General features: G+C 35.3%; 7 protein-coding genes and 1 non-coding gene across 13 annotated transcripts; 5 read left to right on the top strand and 3 right to left on the bottom strand.

Moving 5' to 3' along the window:
• LOC104782975 (probable E3 ubiquitin-protein ligase RHC2A) lies at positions 3,252–4,145 on the bottom strand. Its single transcript, XM_010508051.1, has 2 exons — positions 3,632–4,145; positions 3,252–3,292 (listed from the first exon to the last, which is right to left on the bottom strand). Exons 1-2 carry the CDS (start codon positions 4,143–4,145, stop codon positions 3,252–3,254), a joined length of 555 nt encoding a protein of 184 aa, XP_010506353.1.
• On the top strand, positions 4,705–4,786 carry TRNAS-GCU. The gene has a single exon. It is a non-coding gene; the product is annotated as a tRNA-Ser (tRNA).
• Positions 4,962–5,585, bottom strand: LOC104782974. The gene has a single exon (XM_010508050.1). The coding sequence runs from the start codon at positions 5,505–5,507 to the stop codon at positions 5,076–5,078; it is 432 nt and encodes a 143-aa protein (XP_010506352.1). The 5' UTR covers positions 5,508–5,585; the 3' UTR covers positions 4,962–5,075.
• LOC104782973 (protein YLS3-like) lies at positions 6,691–8,164 on the top strand. Its single transcript, XM_010508049.2, has 2 exons — positions 6,691–7,187; positions 7,720–8,164. Exons 1-2 carry the CDS (start codon positions 6,848–6,850, stop codon positions 7,983–7,985), a joined length of 606 nt encoding a protein of 201 aa, XP_010506351.1. The 5' UTR covers positions 6,691–6,847; the 3' UTR covers positions 7,986–8,164.
• LOC104782972 (protein YLS3-like) lies at positions 9,251–10,441 on the top strand. Its single transcript, XM_010508047.2, has 2 exons — positions 9,251–9,673; positions 9,982–10,441. The coding sequence occupies exons 1-2, from the start codon at positions 9,334–9,336 to the stop codon at positions 10,200–10,202; spliced, it is 561 nt and encodes a 186-aa protein (XP_010506349.1). The 5' UTR covers positions 9,251–9,333; the 3' UTR covers positions 10,203–10,441.
• Positions 11,103–15,204, top strand: LOC104782971 (major facilitator superfamily domain-containing protein 12-like). Of its 5 annotated transcripts, XM_010508042.2 has the most exons (14): positions 11,228–11,501; positions 11,669–11,919; positions 12,007–12,076; positions 12,204–12,400; positions 12,815–12,890; positions 12,979–13,062; positions 13,134–13,213; positions 13,322–13,448; positions 13,529–13,588; positions 13,665–13,715; positions 13,820–13,978; positions 14,069–14,201; positions 14,284–14,487; positions 14,943–15,204. In XM_010508042.2, exons 2-13 carry the CDS (start codon positions 11,744–11,746, stop codon positions 14,457–14,459), a joined length of 1,389 nt encoding a protein of 462 aa, XP_010506344.1. In that variant the 5' UTR covers positions 11,228–11,501; positions 11,669–11,743; the 3' UTR covers positions 14,460–14,487; positions 14,943–15,204. The 5 variants fall into 5 exon arrangements, with proteins under 5 accessions (XP_010506346.1, XP_010506344.1, XP_010506347.1 ...); XM_010508044.2 differs by lacking the exons at positions 11,228–11,501; positions 14,943–15,204 and adding an exon at positions 11,103–11,118 and having other exon boundaries at positions 14,284–14,649; XM_010508045.2 differs by lacking the exon at positions 14,943–15,204 and having other exon boundaries at positions 13,565–13,588; positions 14,284–14,649.
• LOC104782969 (cytoplasmic tRNA 2-thiolation protein 1-like) lies at positions 15,498–17,847 on the top strand. 2 transcript variants are annotated; one of them, XM_010508038.2, is made up of 10 exons: positions 15,498–15,661; positions 15,914–16,028; positions 16,176–16,318; positions 16,414–16,533; positions 16,638–16,750; positions 16,843–16,935; positions 17,049–17,089; positions 17,187–17,253; positions 17,336–17,447; positions 17,555–17,847. In XM_010508038.2, exons 1-10 carry the CDS (start codon positions 15,566–15,568, stop codon positions 17,735–17,737), a joined length of 1,083 nt encoding a protein of 360 aa, XP_010506340.1. In that variant the 5' UTR covers positions 15,498–15,565; the 3' UTR covers positions 17,738–17,847. The 2 variants fall into 2 exon arrangements, with proteins under 2 accessions (XP_010506340.1, XP_019100622.1); XM_019245077.1 differs by having other exon boundaries at positions 15,570–15,661; positions 15,922–16,028.
• On the bottom strand, positions 17,806–19,981 carry LOC104782970. The gene is made up of 2 exons (XM_010508040.2): positions 19,592–19,981; positions 17,806–19,516 (listed from the first exon to the last, which is right to left on the bottom strand). The coding sequence occupies exons 1-2, from the start codon at positions 19,710–19,712 to the stop codon at positions 17,976–17,978; spliced, it is 1,662 nt and encodes a 553-aa protein (XP_010506342.1). The 5' UTR covers positions 19,713–19,981; the 3' UTR covers positions 17,806–17,975.

Raw genomic sequence — 20,342 nt, 5'->3', positions numbered from 1 at the left:
TAGAAACGATTGAGAAATGATTGGATCTTTGAGATGTTTGAATAAAAGGATATTTCGTATACCGTGGAATAATTATACTGCGGCGGTTGGGTGATTATATATATAGATAGTTATATAAATTGTAAAATATCGGATTGTTAGTTAGTCAATAACATTAAATTAAAAACAAACTTGAATATGAAAATGACAAAGAAGATGTAGGACGAAACAGCTATGGACCTGCCTCCATGACACACAACATCAACTTGATTTAAGTAAAGTTTTATGTGTGTATATCATATTATTTTACATGAGAACATCTTAGTTCTATTTTGTACACTCGAATATATAATATGTTTATGATTTGTGATTAATCAATTGACCTGACCATAAATCTAAACTATATATAATATTAATTAAACTAAGCATAGATAGCGTGAATCATTTATATGTCGTTGGTAGCATATTTGTGTGTGTGTGTGTGTGTGTGTGTAAAAGTGTTAATTGTCGGCATGTCTGTTCTTTTCTGGTTTTGGGATTTGGCTTTCCTATAGTTTCTGTAGAAAACTATTAAAATACGTGTATACCTTTTACAATAAGTTTCATTTTTTGTCTTACCGATATGAATCTACGATGTTGGGCGTCTCTTCATGTTCAAATGATTGACAGTCTCGTTATATTATTTTGGCTAATGACGTCGTGTGTGGAATTTAACTTTATCACAACTTATAACAATATTAGTAGATGGAAACTAAAATCTTGTGCAATTTTAATATCAGTTTCTTGAGTTTGTGGGGTCAAAATCTGACTCAGGGAACTGTCACTTGAAAACCGACTTAAATCAAATCCTACTTCTTTAGTTAATTGGTTGTTAAAAAAAAAAAAAAAAAACTTCTTTAGTTAATTTGCTTCGGTTTGATGATCCTTTCTATATCATATTTCTTATACCTTATTGAAGATCTATAATACCGAAGGTAATAAACGTGAAGAAAAGAAACCAGTAGATCATTAATTAGTTTTCATATCATCTTACAGTATTTAGTTCGAATATATAGGCTATATTAAAACCAAAATTTTCCCTCGAATAGCTTTGTAATGTCCACTCCTTAATTTCATCTCTATGTATTTAGAGACGAACATATAAATGACATCATTCATCTACAAACTAATGTTTGAGGTGTAGACACGTAGATTATGCCACGGTGTGCTTAAGAAAGCAAAAACAAAAATCTGTTTTCTCGTTTTGGTTCATTTTTTTAAATATTTATTAAGTAGTAATTTATTGTTTTGCACAGAGAAGCGGACGCACGAAAGAATTATTTTATACAAAAAATGACATACAAAGTTACAAACTTTACAATAAAAAAAATTCAAAAGGTGCAAACTCATAAAATAATAGTTGACTTTTGTTTTGCCAAAGAAGCAAACAAGAGCGACAGGGTGGATTTAACCTCCGTTGACTTTACGTAAGTGGTGTGGTTTATTATTATTTCAAAAACATGTTTAGATCATATGGAGAGTCGAATTAGTATAATTCGAATTCTATTTTTTTTATCTAGTTTTTACAACAAATTAAAGCATATTTGCTTATCACTTCTACAAAATCACATATACTGTTTTTTTTTTTTTTTGTTAAAAACAAAGTTACATACATGAAGGGATCGATCTCTTTAACTATACTCGATGTAACTTTTGGCCTAAGCGTGAAAATCTTAGTACCACTCTTTTTTGGTGAATTCTTATACAATACCACTAATTGCTGGCTTTGACCTTGATTAATTAATTCTTGTAAACGATAGCATATGATCATAAGGAGAGGTCATATATGTTTTCAATATTGGTAGTTATTCTTTTTATTATATTAATGTCAATCGATTTTAAAGTCAAACTTATTTATAAAGGAAAACAATGTTTGATACTGGCGCGTTTGGTTTTTATAAATCTTAGAGATTCGATATATGTGCAGATAAATAGCTGTATGTTTTTATTTATTTAGGTGAATAACATAAATTTGGGGGCAAAAAAATCTATTCAGTCATTATTTAATGCCATTACGCGGACTGAGAGACTTGTTCTATACATTCGTACTACTTAAAAACAAATATATATGCAAAGCTCTAGAGAAACCATATGATCCATCAATTTAGATATCTAGAGAGAGTGGAGTTCATTAATTGTGTTTAGTGTTTACTATATACTCGCATTCAAAATTGTCTATTTGTCTATTAGGAAGACCCAAATCCAAATATATAGTAGTTTTAGCTACTCGTGAATAATAGAATATATTTAATCCCAAAAACACTATAGAGATCCTATACCTTCAAAATCCAAATCACCGGACTACGTTGTGTTAATCTGTTTTCGATTTTTCTAAATAAATCGACATGGCTAAATAAGAGACACATTAAAAATAAACTAAATCTAATGTTATTAAACAAACTGAAAATGTATTTTTGATTTTAATTATGCGCTAATTATTGAACTGAAGCAGTGTCAAGGCTGCAAAGGACTCAAACCACATTCAAATGTGGTTTTAGCACCAAAGAGGAGTCACATGTGTGTTAAGCTCACATGCACCCAAAGATTCGTTTAGGAGATGTTTTTATCACTCTTGGGCACTCAACCATCACATGTTGACATTGAAGAAGAAGCAACTTGCAAGGAGAACACTCTATCATTCAGCGGACACAAGGAAGAAGCAATGTGGCCGTTGGAAGTACAAGCAAGTGTGAGACAACACAACTGTTGTAGTTCAATTTAAAGTGGATCTAAGCAACACAACTGTTGGCATTAGGTTAGAAATGGGAGACAACTACTGTTGTGTATAAATATGTATGCTTATGCATTGAATAAACTAAGCTCTCTATTTTGGGAGACTTCCCCTTATACAAAATCAGTCTCTTATACATTAAAATGGGTAGATTAGGTTGATACTCTTCTCATGGAGAGCCCAAGCCTTGGCAATGCTTGGTCTCTACCATTCCTTCAATCTAAATCTCTTCCATTCTCTTAACGGTTTCTATAAGGGTTATTTGGGTTCTTTTTGGTGTGAAAGTGTTGTTGCCTATGATGTTTATTCTCTAGGTATACACAGCTTGTTAGGCTTGTATTACTCTCTTTACACATGAACACACAAACTCTGTTTTTTGGTGTCTTGTGAGTTTATTGGAGTAGAGTGTTTCTTGGAGCTCACTCTCTCAAAATTCTAACACTAATTTCATATGAAATTACACGCTTATTTTCAAATCCATATATTTGAAAACCCTACAAAGTTAGCCGTCTAAACTTTTGTAATTGAGAGTGACTCCCGTATGTTCTTCTTCCAAGTCGTCCCCTAGGGTCAATACATCGAACCGTATAATCCAAATCACGGGACTACGTTGTGCTAATCTGCTTTCAATTTCTCTAAAATAAATGGACATGACTAAATAAGAGACATATTGAAAATAAACTAAAATGTAATGCAATTAAAAAATTTCATAATATGAAATTATATTTTGAAATCAATTACGCTCTCATTTTCAAATCCACACACACACACACACACACACACATATATATATATATATATATATAAGTCTATTATTATCAAAGAAAATCAATATAAATGTGAAAATGTTTTAAATAATCTTTTATAACCCTATTTCCGTATCTTCCTCCAACTCGTCCTCTAGGGTCAATACATCAAACCACAAGGTTAGACCACTGTCGTCCTCAGTAGAATTAACCGTGAGCTCAAATCGACAGAGAGGACACGAGTTATGACTTGTGAGCCAAGGAACAATGCAATCTTCATGGTACAAATGGTTGCATGGCAATTTCCAGGCAGGTTCTCCGACGACAAAATCTTCCCTGCAAATGGTGCAAAGTAAAGAAGATTCGTCTGATGAGGACAGCATTGAAGATGAGATCAGAACGGTCGTAATTGGATCGAGAATTTGAGCCTCCTCGTCGTCTTCGTTATCATCATCATCATCATCATCATCATCATCATCATCAGGACTAACTCCAAAAGGGGTCGAAGAAGTAAAAGTAGAAACGAGATGACACTGAGGACAACGTGGAGAGGAAGGGGGAGATGATGAGAAAACCGAAAGGATGATGTCACATTCTTGACAGGTGTACTCCTGGAGCTCCAATCGGTTTTGGGTAGAGGAGGACGACATTGATGAGAGAAGTTGGGTGGTTGAGAGGGGATTCAGTAGAAAAAAATTGATATCTCTTTAGATTCTTATAATATAATGGGAATGTTAGTTAAATGGGAAAAATGGGTGCGTATCTCTAAGTTTTGGACTTTGGTATTTCCTTCCATTCAAAGATTCTTCTAAAATTTATGAGCGTCAATAAATTAGCTCTTATGGTATTTTTGGTCAAATTGCTTTGATTTTTTTCTACGAAAATCTATCAGACTTCCAATCATGTATGGTTTGATACTGGTACATATTCATGTATGCTCTAAGCGGTCAAGATTTAATAAAATCTTTAAAATTTAAATTTCCATATACATAAATTTACTAAAAGAAAAGAAACACGAATCGACACATCTATTGAACAAGTGCATGACTCTAGTTTGAAGTATAGTGGTTTTTTTTTTTACTAGTGTTGCCGCCATAAAAAAAAGCCGCCAGTTAAAAAAAAAAAAAAAGTGCACGACACAACAAAATAAACATTAGCATACACATAAAATTAGGTATAAAAAGTAGAGTGTCACATATATCACAAGGAGTCGCTTTGGCCGAGTGGTTAAGGCGCTCGCCTGCTAAGCGAGTGGGATTTTCCCGCGAGAGTTCGAATCTCTCAGGCGACGATTCTTTTCCTTTTTTTTTTTAAATTTTTTTGGCGAAATTTTCTTATACAAAAATGATTAATCTCATCTTCCAATTTCTTCAATCCCAAGTCTTCCGACTCAGTCAATCCAAATTTGCATCACAAACATTTCAAAAATTCAAAGTCTATTTTTATTATTCATAAACAATTCAAAATCTCACAAATTCAAAAGTCTATTTTTTATTATTATTATTCATACTCTCTCGCTTACATCAAAAACACAAGTGAACACAACCACAAAGACGAAAGACACCAGTACTTTCAAAAGATCACGAAGAAGCCTTCTTCTGAAGCTTGGAAGCTTCCAAATCCGCAGCTTTCTTCAAGATATTATCCTCATCATCATCCAACACCATCGTAATCGGACAAGACCCGAGCCCATCAGCGATCGCAAGCACGATCTTCTTCATCTCCGATCCAAACTCCTCTAGATCCACTGAACCGCTCTGGTCCGTATCAAATTTCTCGAAGATCGAGTCGTAGAGCTTCGTCAGCTCGTCCGGAGGAGTCACCACATCAACGCCGAAGTGCGATTCAAGCAGCCTCATCGATTCGAACGCCTTTCGCAGCTCCGATCTCGATAAAACGCCGTCTTTGTTCAGATCCAGAGCCGCGAACCTCTCGTTGACACTCTTCTTGAACTGCTCTTCGTCTTCCACAAATGACCGTACCGTTGATCCATCGAGCACTACTACTCCCATTTCTCTTCTTCTTCTTCTTCGATTTTTTTCCACTTTCTTTCCTCGATGATAATGATGACTCGGTGAAGAAGATAAGAAAGAATCTTAAGCATATAATATATTATTAGGCCCATAAAAACCTTTTGTTTATTTTTAATTGGGCCGTAGTATTAAATTAGTTTTTATTGGGTTATCTTAAGAGGTAAAGGCCCAATAGGCCTTAGGATACGGAGTGAGTTCTACGGTAAGGCAAGAGTGACCTGATTAATGACGCAATGGTCTCGTAGCTTTGTAGTTGTAGGTCAAGGTGTGTAGTAGGGTTCCAAAAGACTGCACCAGGTGTCAACGTATACAATTCAAAGTTTCAAACACTGAGACGACACTCCCACTCAGTGGGTTGTTGTAGGTGTTACCGTGTTAGTAGTGATGGTCCCTTTCTTTCCTCTTCTTAACTCGATTTCTTTATGCATGCATTCCCACAGCTTTTGTTTTGTAGCTTTTGCAATTATTTTATTTATTTATTCTAATACTATGATGGATGGGTAGTGATTGTGTATGAATACTTTATACCAAAAATGAATTATTTAGCTATCAAAACATCTCGTGAGCTACTTTTTAGGGAATAACTTTTTTGAAAAATAGCTTTATGACAACAAAGAATAGCTATCAAAACATTAGTGATGCGATTTTCAGTCTTGCATATAGATATTCAATAGTTTTTATTTCTTTGGAATTTTGCTATTTTATAATTGAATATGTAATTAAAAGAAAGAAAGAATGATAACTGATATAACACATACGTTTAATTCTTTGATTAATTCATTTGTTGTTATTGTTAACTAAATTTTATTTTACGTAGATTATCAGGTTTTAATTTGGGTTTTTATAATAAGGCGAAAACTAATGGGTACGTACGTAGCTATCAAACTGAAAATAGCTTTGTAGACATTGAAATTTGACAGAAGAGGGTTAAGAATTGACTTACCAAAATTAATTTAGTATGGACAAAAATATACTTCACAATTAAAAATTATGGGTCTTTAATTCACCATACACCGATTGAGCTTATGGAGAAAATAATGATGTTGACATTTGAGATCACATGTTCGTTCGCATGTATATACGACACAATTTTCCATCACCGATATATACTCCGATTAACTTCTGTCGTGACGACAACGCATACAACGCAATCATCGCGTAAATTACAAAATAAAATAAAACAAAATAGCTTGTAGAAAAACCCTTAAAAGCTCAAAAGTGCTATATAAATCGTAAGAGAGGTAGTAAAGGAATGGTAGTGGAAATCACAACAACAATAACACTGAAAAAACAAAAACATCATATAGTAACAAAAAAAAATGAAGTCATGGAGGATTAATCTAATGGCGACAGCAATAGCTTTGATAATGTTGGCTATGGTGGTGGCTGCTGGAGATGATAAGGCAAAAGATAAGGATGAATGTACTGAGCAGCTGGTGGGTATGGCCACGTGTCTTCCATACGTGCAAGGACAGGCAAAATCTCCGACGCCGGACTGTTGCTCCGGCCTCAAACAAGTTCTTAATTCCAACAAGAAGTGTCTTTGTGTCATCATCCAAGACAGGAACGATCCTGATTTGGGTCTTCAGGTCAATGTCTCGCTCGCTCTCGCTCTTCCTTCTGTTTGCCACGCCACTGCTGACATCACTAAGTGCCCTGGTTCGTACCTTTACCTCTCTAGAAATTTTGTGCTAACTAAATAATTTTTATTTTTGGATATATAGAAATTTTGTGCTAACTGAATCCGAGTGTTTATGATTATAGTGTAGAATCATTAATGTTTTGATGTTTTACATATTTGGGTGACTTTTGTAAACTATATATCATCATTGATATAAAACGTTAGAATTCTATCCATATAACATTTGGACTAAATTATATTAGCTGATTTGGTGGAATCCTACCAAAAAAAAAAAAATCAACGAATCCACCATAATAGTTAGTTATTTAAAAGTCATTTATGTTACCATCTAATTAAGCCGAGCGTATAACATGACTCACGTTACATGAGTTAAAAAGTTGTGAAGTAATTAGTCATATGTTAATGTACATCGATATATATATATAGCACATTCAAGAATAAAAACAGAGTATGCGAATAGTATGTTTAGTAGACAAGTTTTTGAAAGGGATTATTATATATATTAAATAAGAAAACTCATATTTTTATGGGATGGGTTGGGTGTTTCAGCTTTGCTCCACTTGGACCCCAATTCTCCAGATGCACAAGTGTTCTACCAGCTAGCAAATAAAACCGTCTCAGCCTCTGCTCCCACTGGCTCGTCCCCTGGACCCACTAGCATGTCTCCAACCGCAGGATCCGATGATGGTAAAAATAGTGGTCGAGCGACCTCTGTGCCAGGCTCGAACCACGCTCATAGCTTCTATAAACAATGGCTAGGGCTCGAAGTTGTTGCCCATTTCTTCGTATTTTCTTACATTTTCATCCTCGTATAGATAACAATAACGAAAAGTGAAAAGTATGTAACGTTGATTTTGCGCAATTGGAGTGACGCTGGTTTTTACCGTAACTGTGTTTGATTGATGAATTTAGTTCTATTTCGTGATCGTGAGACCTCTTTCTTTCTATTTTTGTGTGGCACAAAATAAGACACGTACGAAATACAGTTTTTCTATGTCTCGTTTAATGCTTTTTATTAAATTTATTTGAAACACTATAATCTTTATTCTTCAAGAAATACAATCAATTATTTATCAAACCTAGTTAAGAGAACTAGGGTTGACGTTGGTTTTTAAATGACTCAAAAACATATTGATAAAGCCATAAAGGCAACGTAAAGGGATTTTGCTTCGTTGTTAAAACTTAAAATAGACGTTAGACTTACACACGACATCCAGATTTTAGCGTCAACTTCATTACTTTTACAGTCCTTTAGGCCATCGTTAATGGGAGAATACCAAGGATGTTCTAAACCCAAAAAAATTATAAAAATAATGAATAGTGGCTTAGAACACTTTTTTTTAGTTCTTAATGTAGAACTGATTTAACCCAGTTCTTATTTAACGTGGCTTCATGTAATTGGACGAGATTTTTTGGAAAAAAAGAAAATATTTCATTTATATAAGTATGCAATTTAGATGTTAATTTATAAGTTTTTATAATTGTAATATGTTTAAGAATATTATATTAATTTATAAGTATACAATTGCTTTTATATAAGTAAGCAATTTAAATGTTATTTTATAAGTTTTTATAATTTGTAAAATGTTGAATATTATTTCACTATATCTTTATTCTAAGAACACCATAATTAGTTCTCCCATTTTTTTTACCTATGATCTTAACAACTGATCTAACATTATTTTCACTATATATTTAATCTAAGAATACAAAAAAAAGTTCTCCCATTAATGATGCTCTTATAATCCTTGACTCGAAGACTTGAGTATAAATATTAAGTCACTTGTAAACCGACAAATGAGTTAAAGAGATCTTGTTAAAAAATATTTCTTCTCGTAAAATATCTTGTAGACTTGTAGTGACTTGTGAAGAATTATACCTTTTTGACAGATTTGAACATTCTTTTAAGATCTTGAAAAATGAAATTAAACAAAAAAAAAAAAGGAAAAAAGAGGTCGGCCAAACAAGACAAAGAGGGTTGAAACTTGACTTACCAAAGTCTTTACAAAGTTGATAAACTTTTGTCTTATTATAAAGTTACTATACACAGATTCCGCGTTATGGAGATAATGATTTTGATATTTGAGATCTATTGTTCTCACATTTTCTTTACAAAAAGAAAAAAAAATCAAATCAGAAATTTTTTTAAAAAAGAAAAAAAAAATGGAATTATGGAGGATTATTCTAGTGGTGATATCAATAGCTTTAACAATGACGACTACGGTGGTGGGAGGTGGAGAAGATAAGGCAAAAAATGAAGAACAGTGTAGGGAAGAGCGTTTAAGTATGGGCACGTGTCTTCCTTACATGAAAGGACAAGCAAAATCTCCGACGCCGGTTTGTTGCTCCGGCCTCAAACAGATTCTAGATTCGGAGAAAAACTGTATTTGTGTGATCATCCAAGACAGGAATGATCCTGCTTTGGGTCTTCAGATCAATATCTCTCTTTCGTACACTCTTCCTTCCGTTTGCCATGTCACTGCTGATGTCGCTAAATGCCCTGGTTCGTACCTTATTCACCTCTCTAAGACTTTTACCGTTTTACTTTACTGTGGATATTAGTTAGAAAGTTCTTGCTAATTAGTTAGAATCTAACTTTCTAAAATAATAAATATTTAACATTTACCATGTTGATTATCGTGTAAGAAACTGAACTCACATATGGGTCTTTTTGCATTTTCTTGTGATTAATTTATTAGCAAGACCGGTGGTAAGTTTTTAAGTACTCTCTAGTGATGAATTATCTTGAAAATTTGATTAATAGAAGCAAAATTAACGAATCTATAATTTGTGGTGGAATGGGAGTTTCAGCTTTCCTTCACTTGGACCCAAAATCTCCAGAAGCCCAAGTGTTCTATCTAATAGATCAAGTTTTACACAAAATCGGCCTAGCTTCTGACCCACCCAGCGTTCCTCCAACCGCAGGACCTGATAACAACAACAACAGTGGTCGGACGACCCATTTATTTGGTAAACGATGGCTAGTTGTTGCCCATTTCTTCGTAATATTTTGTATTTTCATCCTCGTTTAGATAACAACAATGAAACGTGAAAAGGATGTCACGTTGGTTTCGTGTAATTGCGGTGGCTTTGATTTTGTGCCGTTGCTGTTTTTGGTTTTGACTGATGAATGTAGTTTTCACTTTGTGACAACTCTTCTCAACTATTGTTTTTTTCTTTCTTTGTATGGCGCAAAATGAGACACGAGCTAGCTACAAATGACAACTCTTCTCTCTATCTTGTATGATTTTATCAATTTTTATTTTTGTAATATTTGTACTTGAGAAAAATTAAAACTCTGAATTTTTATTCATTGAGTATGAATGTATGATGGTTTTGTTTGAACTGAAGTGAACTGCATCCACACGCAATTTCATTAACCGATAAGCCTCTTAGCGACAAATGAATTCTTCTGAGTGCGAATCAGATCCACAAGAAAATAAAAAGAGGGAACCACAAGGATCAAATGGAACATGATCACTAAGTTGTGGAGATCCAAGTTGCCATAAACTTACTTTTTTTTGTTTTTTTTTGTTTTTGTTGTTGTCATATTGTAAAACAATCAGTTGGACTACTGATCGATCAAGGACTTCGGTTTAATGGGGTTACGGGAACTTACTCAACAAAAGTTGGTTAAAAACTTCGGCAAACCTGAATTTAGGCTATACCTAATTGTATGGTTAAAAAAAGTATAAAATACTATTGTAGAGACAAGTATTGGCATCAACACACAGTAATAGTGTTGGGAAGAAACTGTTGTTTGCAGTTTGGCAGAGACAAGTAGTAGCAGTGTAGCAGCAACACACAGTAATAGTGTTGTAAGAAACTGTTGCAAGTTGCAACCATGTATCATATAGTATATACTATATATAAATCATCCATAGTGTCCCCATACCAAATCTATAGAGCAATCACATGACCTCACGGTTTCCTAGATTATCTACTACGGTCAGTTTCGTCTCTCTTTCATGATCGTGATTCTCTTCTCTTCTCTTTTTTTTTTTTTTGTCAACAACATTTAATTTCCTTTTTTAGTAGTAATTCATTCATTATTCTTTAGTCAAAAATTAAATTTGAAGAAAAAATAATAATGACGTATTTACGCCGGAAAGTATTACTATAAATTTTTTTATTTTTCCTTTTATTTTTTTTCAAGTTTCTCGTTAAGCTCGCTCTCACACAACCGTTGTCTTTTTCCCTTTTTTTTTGTTCTTCCTTCTTATTCCCGTTTCCTTGGGAATTGGATAAATCTATTGAACAGATTCTTTAAGGGTCTCTGAATCAAAATTCGATTTTGGGATTGCAAGTTTCTTCCTTTTTTCATTCAACAGGTACAAAAAGTTTGTTCCTTTTTTTCTTTCTTTTTCTCGTTCTTGAAAATTCTCACCTTTCCTCAATTTCTTAAATCCGAAAGTTCGTGTTTTTCTTTAGATACAATTGACTATATTCGAGGTTTTGGGTTATTTTGAAAATCTTCGATGTGTCTTCTTCCATGCAGATTTCGAATTGTACGATTACAATTTTAAAAAAAAAATACAAAATTTTTGTCTCTTCTGAAAAACCAATTTGGTTGATGACGTCACCTGTGATTGTCGGAAGGAACGATGAGGAAGAGGATCCATCGACGAAACCACTTGGAAGGTTGTCTGTGTTCTACTATGGAGTTGGACATATGCTTAATGACATTACTGCTTCTTGCTGGTTCACTTACCTCCTCTTGTTTTTAACCCAAATCGGTCTCTCCCCAAGGTACATACAACAATATCTTCTCCTGATTTTTAGTACCTTCAATTTGTGGCATTAGTGAGATTGATTGAGCTTCTCTTCTTCTTGTAGGGATGCTGCAGTTGTCATGCTCTCTGGTCAAGTTGCAGATGGTTTTGCTACTGTCTTCGTTGGTGAATTGGTAAAGTATTTTTTTTTTAATTTTGTAGTCTTGTTTAATTTAAGAGTAGTCTAAATTGATTGATCTTTGTGAAATGGAACAGTGTATTTTAGTATCTCACAAAATCTGTCTTTTTTCATATGACCAGATTGACAGATTTGGGCATTTCAAAATTTGGCATGCTGCAGGATCCTTACTAGTTGCTGTCTCATTTTCATCTGTTTTTGGCGGTTGTTTGCCTTGTACACTCCTCAACAGTAACTCCCTAACTGTTGAAACATTATCGTACAGTATGTTTGCAGCTATCTTCAATATAGGATGGGCTGCTACTCAGGTTTCTCACATGTAATAAAACAATCTTTCTTTTTTTTTTTCCGTTTGATCTTCTCTCTAGGCTAATCTCAAATTTACTCTGTCAGANATCTCACAAAATCTGTCTTTTTCATATGACCAGATTGACAGATTTGGGCATTTCAAAATTTGGCATGCTGCAGGATCCTTACTAGTTGCTGTCTCATTTTCATCTGTTTTTGGCGGTTGTTTGCCTTGTACACTCCTCAACAGTAACTCTCTAACTGTTGAAACATTATCGTACAGTATGTTTGCAGCTATCTTCAATATAGGATGGGCTGCTACTCAGGTTTCTCACATGTAATAAAACAATCTTTCTTTTTTTTTTTCCGTTTGATCTTCTCTCTAGGCTAATCTCAAATTTACTCTGTGAGATCTGTTCATCATTATAACTTTTATGTTCTCTAGGGCTATGGTAAATTGCATTACACTGAACTCAACAAGCAGAGTAGCACTAACAAGCTCCCGTAACGCTTTTAGCATGGTTAACTCTTTCCCTTTAGTCTTATTTGAGCTCTTTAAAATGTCTTTTTAGGCTTATACTTAACATTTCCATTTAACTGTTATTTCAGGTTGCTAATTTAGGCTTATACGCGATTGCTTTAGTTGTATTTGGTGTTAGTGAGGCCGTGACAAAAGAAAGTACCGAATGTCAGGTTGATGCTTCTATCGACTTGTTTATGTTTAATGCCTTTAGATATGATTCTAAGTCTGCCTAAGTCTACAGTATCGTTGGATTGCTTACTCATCCATTACCGTTGGCTGCTGCTTTGTGGTCATATTTCTTATGGGGACAAAAGAACCAAGGTAATGCACACTTTTCTCTGAAATGCCTAGATCACTTTTTACCAAAGTTCATGCATTGATGGATGATATTTTTATTGAAAATGAGTTGGTGTTAATGTATTCTCAAAGGCTGCGGATTGATCTAAAAGAAAGTTGCCGAGCAAGAATACCGTGGTCTCATTGGTTCCGTAAAATTCTATACTATCAAGTTGCTATGGTTTATCTCCTCACTCGACTAGTATTGAATGTTTCTCAGGTTAGTTTCTGTTTCTTTCGCTTTGCTTCTTTTTGATACTATCAAATACTTACATTTCAGGATGTCTTTAATATTGGCAGGCATATCTTGCATTCTTTGTTATTGATGATTTGCAGATGGCTCAATCCGCTAAAGCGCTGGTAAAAGAAACAACCACTGCAGTAAGCTTTCATCTATTAGATGATCAAATTTTACTGACTAATGTTGAATTTTCAGATCCCCGCAATAATCTACATCTGCAGCTTCGTTGTATCGGTTATGCTTCAGGTGACAAAAAGTTCAAACGCATTTATCTTCTTCTTCTTCTTCTTCTCTCTAAACTTTTTCCTTTCTTAGTGTGTTATGTAACAACTATATTCCCATAATTGTAGGAGATTCCATGGAATGGTAAACGCCTCAAGGCATACTATTGTGCGGGTGGTATCATTTGGATATTCTGCGGTGTAGCAATCCTCTTATTGTCCAGAAGCATTAACTCTTACATGTATGCCATCTCTATCTTTATCGGCATCGCAAATGCATTAATGCTGGTAAGACAATTCTTTCTTAGATCTGACGTCTTCATGTGTTTACATGTAACTTAGAGATCTGTCTTTTGATAATCACATTTTTTTCCACAGGTGACAGCAATCAGTATGCAGAGTGTGCTGATTGGTTCGGAACTTGGTGGATGTGCATTCGTTTGTGGGTCATTAAGCTTCTTAGACAAAATGTCATGTGGGCTTGCTTTATATGTTCTTCAGTCACATCAAAGTAAGTTTTTTGTTTTTCTTTCTAAAATTATCTTAAATATCTAGCGATTGTTTATAAAAGTTTGATTTGGAAAATGGTGCAGGCACTTCACCAAAGGTCGATGTAAACATCAACCAACATTTTTACTTCTCGGTGACAAGATATGGGTTAGGACTTGTTCCAGCTGTATGCTCGCTTATTGGAGTTGTTGTAACATATTTTATGGAACTCGATAGCACAATTCTAAAGCCTCTGCGTCAACCACTACTACTAGAATGAACAGAAGGAAGATATGCAACGTTTTCTGGTATGGTAAACATAACTCAAACTTGGTTACTGTTTGACAGTATAATGTTTTCAATTTTTTGTTCATAAAGGATAAGTTTAGATCATACTGCAACAGGCAAAACATATGTACAAAATATACTTCAAAGTCATTAAAATTTAATACAAGTTGATTTTTGTTCCATGTTGTCTACTCGTTAGTTGCTTTCTTATTGTATCTTCCTTATGTGAGTCCCTGAAGATGAATAAAGAATGAGTCTTGTGAATACTCTTTGTTTTCATTAGACATTTAGAACATAGATAAATTGAGAAAAACATCAAGGTTGGTGAAGTTACTTCACTTGATCCATTACATAGATTCTCTATTTTACAGATTCTGAGAAAAAGGGATATTGATTCATAAGCAATTGATCATACTACACCATATTTTGGACATAGATCAATGTCTATCTTTCTTTGTGATGTAATGTTAAGCAGAGAACATAACAAGTAGAGAAACAGAGGCCAGAGAAAAATGGAGCACCTAAAGAAACAGAGCTAAAAAGATAACAGAGCACAGAAAACAGAGTAAAGTAAAGTAAAGAAAACAGAACACCCAAAAGAGAGCAATAAGATAGACAGAGCAAGTAAAGAAACAAAGCACGGAAAACAGAGGAATAGGAAGAAACTGAGCAAGTAAATGTAAATTAACTTTTCGGCTGAATGAATCATCTCTCATAAGAACGCACATAACATGTGCTTGTGCCATTACAACCACCATCGCTGAAGCTTGTGACCAATACAGCAATGGAGATGGTAGATATGATGAAAACATGGAAGCCAAGTTTTGTTGTGCCAATAAAGTTACAGAGTTGAGAGTTTAAAAGACAAAATTACCGCATCAGTGTTTCTTTATCTAATCTTAACTCTTAAGCGATGAGTCAAACTCAGGCAGCACAGACGCAATGCCTTTACTCAAACGACGCCGTTTAGCTCTTGACTCCGTATTCCGTCAAAGCCCTTTTAGGGCCCATATAGACAAAACGATGGCGTTTTACTCTGACTTCGTCGAGTTTAGGTCGCTTTTCACCTCCGACAAGCAGGAGGAGCTCCGGTGAGAAATGGAGTCCAAGAGCAAGAAAGCAGGAGCCACTCGTCTCTGCTGCTTATGCATCCTGAGACGTCCCGTTCTCAAACGTCCCAAAACCCTTCAACAGGTAACTCTACCCAAACTTCTCTTGTTTGGGTTTTAGCTAAGATTTTAAGAAGAAGCTTGGAACAAACTTCTATTATTCTATACTGTAAGATTTGGCTCTTTTATGAATTCCGCTGGTTTGGGTTATGATTCTTTATGTGAAATCGAATCAAAAATTATCGATCTGATTCGTTGGAATTAGATCAAAATCCAATCTTTAGTTTCCAAATCCAATTTTTATGTATGAGAAGTGATTGAGTATGTGTGTTTAAAGATATGCAGAGAGTGCTTCTATGAGGTTTTTGAGGAGGAGATTCATCAAGTCATTGTTCAGAATCGTTTATTCAAATCCGGTGAACGAGTTGCTATAGGTGCCTCTGGTGGAAAAGGTAAATTTCTTCTCTTTCAACCTTCAAACTTATGTTCATATTTTGCTTCAAGATAATGCTGTTACACATTTAGATTGTTCTGGAAGTTGATTTAGTTGATAGCTGCTTCATCAAATAATCAAAAAAAATCTGGGATTTGTTGTGCAGATTCGACAGTTCTGGCATATGTGTTATCAGAACTAAACAGACGCCACAATTACGGATTGGATCTCTTTCTCTTGTCCATAGATGAAGGGATTACGGGTTATCGTGATGATTCACTTGAGACCGTTAAACGGAACGAAGTCCAAGTAATCTTTTTGAATCCTATGTGTGTGATAGGTGATTGTTTTTTGACGTTTTTGTTTTCTCTTCATTTGATGGATTCTGTATTTCTTTCTTTCAGTATGGTTTGCCTCTTCAGATTGTTTCATACAAAGATCTCTATGGATGGACAATGGATGACATTGTAAAAATGATCGGTTTGAAGAACAATTGCACCTTTTGTGGTGTATTCCGTCGACAGGTAGGGGAACAATATTCTTTTTTCTTGTTCTACAGTTTTTCAATAACTCTGCATAACACAACAATTTTGTGTTTAATTGTTGCTTCTGGTTGATTCATCTAAAGGCACTTGATCGAGGAGCTGCGTTATTGAAAGTAGATAAGCTAGTCACTGGACATAATGCAGATGATATAGCTGAAACCGTTCTCTTGAACATATTGCGTGGGGATATTGCTAGGTAAATATTTTTTGATGATTTGGTTGAAAGGAAAAAGGAAAAATCTCTCTCGGTCCTGAATGAAACTATTTTTGTAATGTTGGCTATTGTAGATTAAGTCGCTGCACATCGATTACTACTGGTGAAGATGGTCCCATTCCAAGATGTAAACCTTTCAAGTATACATACGAAAAGGAGATTGTCATATATCCTTTACTATTACGTCCGTCTGTTTTGATTACTTCTGATGGGTTTATACTTTATATTACTGTAACTTGTCAACCAGAATATTTTGCGATATACCTTAACGTTGCTATACGTATGCTTATTTCAAGAAGCTGGACTACTTCTCTACTGAATGTAAGTGTGCATTTTAAAAGTTTTTGCAGAGTTTTTTTTCTCTGTTCTTAGATTTCATTTTCAGCCAAGATAACTCTTTCGTTTGTTGAGTTTGCAGGCATATACTCTCCTAATGCGTATCGTGGGTTTGTCCGTGAGTTTATCAAAGATTTGGAAAGACTAAGGTTCTTTCTCGACTTCTTCTTCCTGTCAGTATCTGCTACAATCATGAGTTAAGTAGGGATCACTAACTTATACAAAATGCAGGCCAAGGGCGATCCTGGACATCATAAAATCTGGAGAAGATTTTAGAATAGCAACAACCACAAAGATGCCCGAGCAAGGAACGTGTGAGAGATGTGGGTATATTTCTAGCCAGGTGAGACCTCTCTTTATCACATAAAGTGTCAGTTGTCATGCATCATTAGAACATAGAGTTAATATACAGTTGTTTGATTGTTTTGGGATTAAAAACATGATATGCAGAAATGGTGTAAAGCTTGTGTTTTGTTGGAAGGACTGAACCGTGGTCTACCTAAGATGGGTATTGGAAGACCGAGAGGCGTAAATGGTGATCATAAAAAGGATACAAAGAAGCCTGGACCTGCTGTGAAATCTATAGAGAGCAAACAATGTGGATCTCTGGATTTCCAAAATTTTGGTAACTAAAAACTAAGAAAATTTTGTTCCTTTCATAAACTTTTTGTACTTTTGGTTTTACTTTTTGGCTTTGTGTGTATCTGAAGTGTTTTATTATGATAAAAATCTGTTCACTAATATTTCCAATATTTTTTGGTTTAACTTAATTTTTATGTATATATTATATACACATAAACAGGGTTTAAGAACAATTTTATAAACAAACCAAGAAAGAATATTCTAAGGAAAAAACAATCATATTCATCATTTAACTTTCATCACCAGCCCAGTTTCCCTTAAGTTTAGGCCCAGTAGGCCCATCTTCACCATAAACTTCATCAGGAATCTTGCTGACGAATTTAACAAAGGCCTTTTTCAGAAACCCAGGCAATATCCTCTCAACGCTCTTAACCTGATCATCAACGTTATAATCAATCTTAGGTCCCCACTTCCTCAAATAATTAACCCACGGCGGCTCCACCACTCCTCCGCCGTCATACTCCGCCGCAATCACTTCATACCCTAATCCAGTATCAATCACTTTTTTACTCTTCGCCGTATCGTTCCTTATCCCAACCCCATCGTCTCCTTGCAACACCAATCCAGGTTTCGGATACATCGCGTGTCCGTGAAGCGATGCGTAAGCTACAGGTTTGTTACTTCCTCCTCCTTGGAACTCTAAATCGCAAGCTTCGATCCAAACTCCACCGCTGTGCTGCGATAGAAACACTCGCCATAGCTCTCCGGTGAAGTTACTGATCCGTAACGTCGCGTGTTCCCAATCCCCAATGTGTTCTCCGATCCTCCCCAACGGTAGGTTTACGAATTTGACTTTAGCTCGTGCAGGACCATTGAAAGGGTAAAAGATCCAGATCGATATGTCTGTGAATGTTGCTCCGAGCATTGGTTTGATGTGAAGATACACTTTTGTGCTTTGTAAGTCTCCTTTTTTAACTCTCTCTTTACCGTTTTTGTCTATAGGTAGGTCTAGCCAGTATGATCCATCGTTTGATCCGCCCTGTGGAAGATTTGAACCGTTTGATTCGATAGGGATTGGTTTTGATTCTTCGCCTCTTTTGTATAGCAATGCTCCGTTGTTGAAGTACCAGTTAACAGAGGAAGGTAGATAGTCTTCGTCTGGGTGGAAGTAGACCGTGGGAGAATAAGTTTGGAACAGTTCTTTAATTTGGGACTCATTAGGCATTGTAGAGAAGTCGAAATTTGTATTCTTTAAGCAAGTTAATGATGGAGGAGGGGGGGTTTGGGTTTGCCATGTAAATGTACCTACACAGACACCTGTAGCTTGTGTTCCTCTTGTGGTTGGTCTTAGATTTGAGATGTTGACTCCGTTTGTTCCCCATATCCATGTATCAGCTTCACATTGTTCGGTTAGATCTGATCGAACGCAGCGTAGTTTGTCTAGAGGTGGCTTTTGTGAGGTGTTTGTGACTATTAGACCAACGGCTTGGTATCCATCAGGTGGAACGGGCTGCCAGAAGTAACTAGGTCCGTCTTGTTTGATCTTGAGCGACTCGGTGTTTCCAACGAGGGTGTAATCTACTGGGGGTTTCAGTGTGTTGCTTGAGAAATCTCTAGCTGTGAGTACCCAACCAAAGAGTTTACGGTTGTTTGGTTGAGCATAGTGGCCGAGGATGGAGAAACCGGAAGGGATTGAAGATGGTTCAAAGAATGTGGCTCCGAGATTGTCTGGTCCTCCTTCATAAGTGGACCAAACTTTGTTGAATGTCGAAACTTGACTAACTTCCAGACCACCTCCCAAGTCGATGGTTCGTTTCGCAAAACCATCACCTGATGATGCTAGTAAAATCAAAATTATCAAAGTAATTGAGAGAGAGAGAGGGATCAATGAGAAGCGATACAAACCTTGAGTAAAAGTAGGCAATGGTGAGGGAAACTTGAAGGCAGTTTCGACGGGAAGTGCTTTGAGAATCTTATTTGATACATCTTCAAGAGAAGGATCCGAAATTGAAAGGCAATTTCCCATATTTCGGATAGCGGAACATACACAGGAAGGTTGATGTACAGATAACAGATATGTCACCAAAGGATACCTTTTTTGGTTGTTAGAAACAGAGGAAACTTGGAGTCATGGGTTTATATATATCAATGCAAGTCTAATGGTGTCAATTGCTTAGAAACAAAAAAGAGAGGATAAGTGTAAAGCATATTCTTTTTTTTGTGAATGATAAAAACGCAAACTTAAACGTAGAAGTCAAAGCTGATCGATCTAACGGAAGGTGTCGTGCAAGGTTTTATACTAAATCTATACATAAATTTATCATATCCGTCTACGTTCTATTTTCTGCAAGTTACAAATCGTGCAAGGTAGCACTTGAAAAGTGAATTAATGACAAGTGACAACGACTTTGTTACGTTTATCCAACAAAAGAAACGTGGTGCTTATTGATACGACTTTTTTTTTTTTTTACTTAAAACGCAAAACCAATTTGTTAGTCTTCAATAGTCTACACATCTTTAGAACGCTATCAAGTTCTGAAAAGGTTGTCACAAACATCTTCTCAAGAAAATACTAGTATAGATGATTTAATTAGCACATTATTGATCAGATCATGATTAGTATATGTAATAGGGGGAATCGAACTCGGGATAAGGG

This window comes from Camelina sativa, chromosome 4 (genome assembly GCF_000633955.1).
Source record: "Camelina sativa cultivar DH55 chromosome 4, Cs, whole genome shotgun sequence".
NCBI lineage: Eukaryota > Viridiplantae > Streptophyta > Magnoliopsida > Brassicales > Brassicaceae > Camelina > Camelina sativa.
Note: the sequence above shows the minus strand (reverse complement) of the source record. Positions and strands in the feature narration are given on the sequence as shown.